The 7,855-nt window shown below is 49.5% G+C and overlaps 1 protein-coding gene across 1 annotated transcript; it reads right to left on the reverse strand.

Annotated features, from left to right (window-relative positions):
- Positions 1-462: 462 nt before the first annotated feature.
- LOC144108313 (uncharacterized) lies at positions 463-7,033 on the reverse strand. Its single transcript, XM_077641577.1, has 3 exons — positions 5,301-7,033; positions 3,704-3,976; positions 463-913 (listed from the first exon to the last, which is right to left on the reverse strand). Exons 1-3 carry the CDS (start codon positions 6,749-6,751, stop codon positions 541-543), a joined length of 2,097 nt encoding a protein of 698 aa, XP_077497703.1. The 5' UTR covers positions 6,752-7,033; the 3' UTR covers positions 463-540.
- Positions 7,034-7,855: the final 822 nt, after the last annotated feature.

Below are 7,855 nucleotides of genomic sequence, written 5' to 3' on the forward strand. Positions count from 1 at the left end.
CGGAGCTTCCTACGTAATGTGTGTATACTACATAGTCTATACAACGCCAGAGTTTTGATCTATTGTTCAAACAGTAAACATTAAAAAGCTGAACTTGTTCGCTGTTGTAATTATAGTCAGCGGAGGAATACGGGACACCGCGGACCATGGCCCACTGCTGCCAACCTTTTTTTAAAGTTGTATCCTACTGCAGAACGCACTAACAGCCTGAAGAAGAGCACGCGCTTGCGGCATTCACCGGTTTATTCGGTGGTTGAGATACTTTTCCGCGTACTAGCAGCGAGTCAGGCCAACATCTCAGGCCAAGTAAACAGATGCGCCAGTTTGCAAGAACCGCTGCTCGATTCACTTCAGTTTGCACGCAATTGTGTTGGCATTTGTACGTCAATCGGAAGCTCTGTGCTCAGTGTCATCGCGGCTGGCCCCTCAGGTCAATGCCCGCATTAGTAACGTTCGGTCCGCATATTGGCCGCAGTTGAGAGATAAACCAGTGTCTATTATTCGTCATCCAAACATGATAAAAGCGCGGGTTATATGCCTTCAGTCCGCGGCAGGAGCTTCGCGGTAGTAGTGCGTGAAGATGAGGCCCAAGAGGACTCCCGTGACGTGGTCCACGGTGGAACCGCGCGGCATGAAGAGGTGCAGGTGGGCCAGCTCTAGCGGCACGCACGTCCAGAATGGCATCGGGATGGGGAACGACGCCACCTGGTAGTCGCGGTAAGGATGCCTTTTCTGGTGTATAATCTTCATGGCCAGCAAAGTACCGACCAGACCAGCGCTGCAAGAGCTCGAAAGCGGCACTGGGGTCGGGAAGTCGCCTCGAAAGGCGGTGAGGTATTTCCAGAGGATCCAGGACAGCCCATCTTGGAGGACGTTCACGGTAAACAGCAACCCGAATGCCAGGCACAGAAAGCTGCACCGGAATTTATATTTCACGCATGGAGGGATGAGGACAACAGTTTTCCGAGTCCCGAAAGAAAGTATAAATTTCATTAAAGTTATATATGAAGAATGTTTCACGTAAGGTGAACTATAGCGTTCTATAAAATAGAGGCGCGTTTCGAGGAATGAAGACAACCCGGTATTGTAGGTAGTCGATTGCATGGTCTCGTTGATTTGCTTTTGAGCTGCAAGATGAGTGTTTATTAAGAAACTAACAACATTGGAAACTAATATAGTAATTAAAGACAAAGTTGAACGGTGGGAAAACAAAGTTCACAAAACACAACTGCACATCTCACTCTTTAGCAGGAGCGCCTGACACCTGGCGCGCTGACAAATGACTGGTAAAAAAAATTTTCGGGACCCAAGCTCCGCCATAAGGGCACGATGTGATAGCTACAATGCGCCCTGTCAGTGGCCTGTGCTCCTCTTGGCATATCATTTCGCCGGACATGGACACTGTTTTTTATTTATTTATATTCCCTTTTTTTTATTCTATTTTAATGATTTTTTATTCACTACAAAAAACACAAGACTTCTCTTTAACCAAGTCCATCGAACGTACCTCGATGGCTTAGGGTCGCAAATTTCAGCATCGTGGCCAAACGAGCTTCACTGCAGATTGTTCAGCATTGATTTAAGCGTTAGTCGGGAAAAGATGTCTCATTGATCACAGTTTCCGGGCGGCTTTCTCATAAACAGGCGGTCCTCACCGAACACTGTGGTGTGTGTGGCCTCTGCAGCACCTTCAACACTTCGATGAGGCCCTAACAGCGTCCGCATGCATTGTTCTGACGCTTATAGTCTCGCATGCATTGAAGCACCCTACGCTCTAATCCTGGCAACCCTTACTTTAGGCGCACACTTTGAAAAAATATGTGCACCGTAATTATTTAGAGTAACAGCATACAGTGTACCTTCAGGGCGAATTGCTCTACTCGTCCTGTTCGTCAAAGCGACCTTGGGAGGCAGCGAAGCACAAAATAAAAATATTCAAATGAAAACAAGAACAAAAATAAAATAACATGAAATAAATAAAAATAATAAAATAAAAAATAAAACCTAGAAATAAAAATTTAGTTACATTACTGAGTAACAGAGCAGTGAACGGAACTCGAAATGCTCTCGCATTTCCGCACGCAAGGAGACTTAAGTGCACCTTTTTTACAGGTTACGCTGTAACTTTAAATTTTGCCGTCGGCAATGGACTGATTGCAGGTTACAAAGGATGTGGATTGGAGCCGCACATGCCTTGGGCGCTATGTGGTCCTTACCTGTACCTGTGTCTCTCTCGCCCTTCCACTCCTCTATCCCTTCCCTTACAGCTCAGGAGTATCCACATAGTGTAAGACAGTTACCTCGCCGTTATTTTATTCATAACTTCCTCCTTCAGTGCATCGCAGAAGGAGAAAAAGGTGAATAGAGCAAAAGCACGGTTTAAATTTCTCATAATGTGGGCCCACGGGCTCTGTAGGTCCAGCCCAGAAAAGCTCGAGTCCCAACCCTGTTGAAAGACTCCATACGACGAGTCCCGTAACTCCATACGTTTCCGCATAGATTATATAGAGTCGTTATGAAGCATACGGAGTCGGTAAGGACTATATGAAAAGCACGTATGGACGCTTAATTATGGACTACATATGACGTCATGTGCACTGTATAGAAATCGTATGGAAATTATGTGGAGTGCTTATGGAGTTCGTACAGACAAGATATAGATGTCCATATGCTTTTCCATGTCTTATGGACTTCGTATTACCATAATTCCATACGAGCGGGACACTACAATCAATCACATTTGCTAAGAGTGACACTGAGGAGCAACGTTCCCCTGCTGTCAAGCGTCGCCATGGAGACTCGCTGTCCCTGCATGGTGCTGACAACTCCGCCGTTTCGTACGGAGACGTGCATATTCGCGAAGTTGCGCTTATTGAATTGTGCGAAAGGCAACATTTTTTATAAACCTGCGAGGACAAGATGTGCCGCAAAAAAGTCATCAGAAGTGCTATTCTTGTTCCGCGGATGGGAACATGGAAAACTTCTCGTCCTCATCAAATCCCTCAGTCCTCCGTCTCTGAACTGCAATGGCTGCTTCCGAACAAACGTCGTCTCCGCCTGAACGGCAAGGCTTGTATCAAGACAACCAACTCGGGAACCTATCACATAGACGCGGTTGGGCTGAAGGTCATTCAAGGTCATTTTCAGGCCTACGCGACGACTGCTTTACCTAGCATAACACACCTAAACGGTAACACACCTGAGTTGACATGTTGTTTGGCGCTCTTTGGCCGCATGCCCTCGCTAAAAAAATGTCAGTGGCTTGACTTGGCTAACCCTGAAATTCAGCGAACAGCAAGGACGCTGCTAAGCGTGTGAGGCTCGTCCATGGCAGCTACACATTCGCGACAGCCGTTCATACCCACACGATCACGTGGCTATGACGTGGTATCACATGGTCTTCGACACCCCCACCCCAAGCATCACCTAATGTCAAAGGTCAACCCAAAGGTCACCCAATGTCAAAAGCTAATTAAAAGTCATGGGTCAAGGTCAGGGGTCAAGGGTTGGACACCATAACTGTACCTTATGTGGTCATAAATGACTAACGTGGTTGGGCTGAAGGTCATTCAAGGTCATTTTCAGGCCTACGCGACGACTGCTTTACCTAGCGTAGTGAAGGTTGTTGAAGTGAATGGCGGCGAATGCGACGCATAACAATGCTTCTTCCATGTGGTGATAGAGGTGCCCGCGTATTCCTGACCTGTAGTGACCGAAGTCCCGTTCGAGCTCCTGGCCGACTGCCAGCAGGGTGAGGACGACGTAGGCGAGCTGGTAGGCATTACTCAAGTACAACGCCGGCAGGATCGGCGGTTGCCAGACGGGGTGTCGGAACACCACTGCCGACCCCGCCGCAGCAGAAGGGTCCGAGTACGGTCCGTACAGGAAGGCCACAATGATAGAAGCGACGAACAGGAACGTGGCGGGCGCATTGGGAAGGACGCAGAAGTATATGTGCCGCCTGCGATATTGGATCCTGCAGGGTTACGAAGCAGCGACGTCTCAGTAAACGACACGTCACGAATATTTGAATTACACTCTGCCTTTCAGAGCGAGGAAGAGGTATTCGAAGCTACACTTAGGATACGAGGGATGCCGTAGTGGACGGCTCCGGATTGAGCTCGATCACCTGGGGTTCCTTAATGTACACTGACATCAAACGCGTTTTATTCAGGTAATGAAATGACAGAACAAATATGACATATTTCAGCGAAACCATACCATACGCGGTGGCGATAAATCTGAAGTGGCTGAGGTACCTACGTCAGAAGTATCGCCACCGCGTGCATCGAACTGCGCACGAGCACGCCACTTTATAAATGGGCTAGTCAGACCTAACGCTGCAGAGCTCCATAGAACGGTAAAAGTACACTGAACAACGTACTGTTACCGGCAAGAAGAAAATATATTTGTGGGACAAGTACGTCATAAAATTCTTCCATTGACGTCCATGGCAATTCCTCGCCCTGGTGCGTGTAATGAGAGTACGGCTCGCCACTGTCATTTTCCGGCAGTTCTCTTGAGCACCGAAGCCAACGTTTTTAATTGCATGCAGACTTCAGCCACAGGGGTGCAATTTTCCATGCGTTCATTTACACGTAATACCCTTATGCTGGACAAAACTTGTTCAGTAAAAAAAGCATATTGTCCCCCCCCCTCCCATTTTTTATACGAAACTGGTCAACAAATGCATTGTGCAAACAGGACAGCCCTGTCCCTTCCAAACAACTGCAGCATTCAAGGATTGCTCACAATACCGCCCTCCTTTGTCCTACATGTGCGAGGTGAGGCTTACAAGCTACTTGCCATTAAGCCACAATAAACCTACAGTCGGCCTTCAGCTTTGCAGACACTGGCTTAGAAGATTAAGGTTTAGGAAGGTCTGCATGCAGTCTTCAGCTAGAGGGGTGCAATTTTCGATGCGTTCGCTTACGCGTAATACCCTTTTGCTGGATAAAACTTGTTCAGTTTAAAAAGAAGCACATTGCCCCGCCCCCCATTTTTTATACTAAACTGTTCGACAGATGCATTGTGCAAACAGGACAGCCCTGTCCCTTCCAAACAACTGCAGCATTCAATGATTGCTCACAATACCGCCCTCCTTTGTCCTACATGTCTGAGGAAGCTACTTGCCATTAAGCCACAAGTAAACCTACAGTCGGCCTTCTGCTTTGCAGATACTGGCTTAGAAGATGGTTCAGGAAGGTCTGTTGAGTCTCGCTAATTGTGTTGCTCGTAAACATGTACCGCTGCGCTAAATGTTGCTGCGGTATTTTCCGCAGAGACAAGAAGAACCTCACCTGGTGATGAATTTCCCTAGTGATGTTTTAGACAGGAAAGCGCCTGCCACAAGTCCGCTGATCATCGGCAGAGGATTGTTCACGGAAGACGCGTACAACACAAGAAGTTCGAAGAGAACGAACGCCAGAGGCCTGAGTCCGAACTCGTACTTGCCGTAGTGGATCCTCGAGTAGTAAAAGTACTTGCGAGTAAGAACCTCGAGACACACGATGACGCCTGCGAACGTGTGCATGCACATTACTTGCACATGCGACAGGCTGGTGACTTCGTATAACATCAGCAAGGCCAGAGCGCTGAGCAGTCCTACCATAACGACGGCAGTCGCCAGGACAGAGGCGAAGTGAATGGGGCCCAGAGCCGTTTCGAGGAGGAGACCCTTGAAGAAGAAGGAGAACATGTTGGACGTGAGGTGCACGACGTCACTGTGATGGAAGGCGGCGAACGCGACCCGATCCCAGTGTCCACCATCCAGTATGGCGGCGACGCTGGCACACCGTTCGGCATGGTGTCTGTGCAAGTAGCTCCAGTGGGCATGCACGTGGATCCCCATGGTGATGAACGTGGCCCACGGAACGCGAGGTGCAGCGAACGCTTCGTCAGCCTCGGCAGCGCCCAGAGGAGGCATGTCCGGCTCTGCGCCCTGCCCCGAAGAGCGAATGGCAGATTCCGAAGGAACCACTTGTTCGTGGTTTGCCGCAGACGCGTGTGTGATGGCTCCCAGGGTTCCACGCATCGTGTCGAGCCTCCAAGGGATCTCACTGCCAGATCGCAGTGACCTTGGTTTGAGTGAACCCTGCGACTCCGCTAACGGCTTCACCTCGCCGCTGAGTCGTTCACTCACGAGCTGCGTCTCACTGTCCAGAGCGGCAACCGTTGGAAGCGTCGATGCACCTGCAGAGCTCAAGATCCTTATTGGTGAGAGAGGCTGCTTGAGCGCTGACTTGCGGCTGACTTGAGGCTGACCTACGGCTGTCAAATGCCACGTCGGCGAAGAACACTGGGGGTGAGCGGCCGAAAAGTCTTCTGAAGAGACACGTATGAACCCTGGATTGTTTGCAGACGTTTCTTGGTGCTGGACGCCCATGGAAATGGGTTGAGTGCTTGAGGTACTAGAGTGCGAACTGGCGGAACACTGGTTCGATCTTGACCTCTGGTCGCTCAGCTTCACGGGAGTGAACTCGAGAGTCAAGGTCCCGTACTCGACTGTCTCAGGCTCCGATGTCTGACGTGCTTCCGACAGCTCCAAAGCACACTGCTTTAATGACGTAGGAAATAGAGAGACCAGTTCTGATTGCTGTTGCCGCGAAGACGACACGTCTACTGCTAGTGGCGAAGAGTCTGAAGGCGTTCCAGGCACTCCTGCGTCAATGTTTAACGAGCCAAGTAGCTCTTTGGACCTTGGTGCAGTAGCAGTGACGTCAGCTTGAGCGCTCATTGCCGACGGTTGCATGTCGTGGCGACCTGTCAGATCATCCGTGTCGTTTCGTGAAGACAGCTGGTATCTTTGCCTTTGTACTCTTTGTACTTCGCAAGGGTTTTCTTGCCGCTTCGTGCATGCGATATACTCGGGCAACGCGGCGAGCCCGCCTAATAAAGCTGGCGCACTGGCCGAGGCCTAACAATGCCTGTCAGTTTCTTGTCAAAGGAAGGACTCACTTGAGGAAGCTCAAGCCGCTTTATCTTACCTCGCAGGTAATATGCGTTGTTTTCTGCAGGGGCTGGCACGGCCCTCCTCAGGTAGCCGGTGTGTGGATGCCGCTGCTTTTCTTCTGGTGATGATGACCTTTGACTTGATGGCACTGCCCAGAAGAGGTGACCACTTCTTCCTCTTCGTCTGCTTACTTGCTCTCGCATGTCGCCAAGCCGAGGGATGGACAAAATAAGCGCGTGTCGATCATACCTGCTCATAAATATTACAAATTGTAGGCGTTATTGCAGTAGGCCGCAATTACTGTATGCAGGTGGGATGTTTTCCACCATTTGGTATCGGGACCATGGCCGAATATTTCCAGCCTAGAGGAATTTCTCCTCTTTGTCATACATCATTTATCCCAACCAAAAATGTAAGGCTCTCAATTCTTAACCTCGTATTGAATGTTGTCATGTAATGGCGTTGTTTTTACGCTTCTTTCTTGTATTCCAGACAGCAGCTTCAGTGTGTCAAACGACGGTATTATTCCTGCCTTTAACGCGTCCTTTGTCGGCACTAGCGCTGGAGACTGCTCACGATTTGGGAAGAAAAGGACTGCTGCTTGATCTGCATACTCCTTCGGTGTGATCTGCCGGCCCTTTTACACGCCTCTGAAAGTCATCCAGAGGGTCCTGCTGTTACTTCCTGTCCTCAGGTTACTGCACCAGTCCGCCCACCTCTTATGTGCCAATTGCTTCTCATGGCGGCGTGTCTTAGCCGTCAGTCGAGCACGTACGTATATATTCAAAGGAAGAAATGAAAAGGTGATGAATCGGGTGACCCAGGAGGCAACGCTGTGGTTCCACCACGCCCAATCCATCAGTTAGGAAAGAATTCGTCCATGAATCGCCGTGTCGATGAAGA

The sequence above is a fragment of the Amblyomma americanum genome, chromosome 10 (genome assembly GCF_052857255.1).
Source record: "Amblyomma americanum isolate KBUSLIRL-KWMA chromosome 10, ASM5285725v1, whole genome shotgun sequence".
In the NCBI taxonomy this organism is placed as follows: domain Eukaryota; kingdom Metazoa; phylum Arthropoda; class Arachnida; order Ixodida; family Ixodidae; genus Amblyomma; species Amblyomma americanum.

Excerpts from the sequence above, each read along its gene's own strand:
- LOC144108313 (XM_077641577.1), bottom strand. The coding sequence starts at position 6,751 with ATGCAACCGTCGGCAATGAGCGCTCAAGCTGACGTCACTGCTACTGCA. Across the intron at positions 3,977-5,300 it reads CTAGGGAAATTCATCACCAG|GATCCAATATCGCAGGCGGC; the intron begins GTGAGGTTCTTC and ends GTAACCCTGCAG. Across the intron at positions 914-3,703 it reads CGGGACTTCGGTCACTACAG|CTTTCTGTGCCTGGCATTCG; the intron begins GTCAGGAATACG and ends ATTCCGGTGCAG.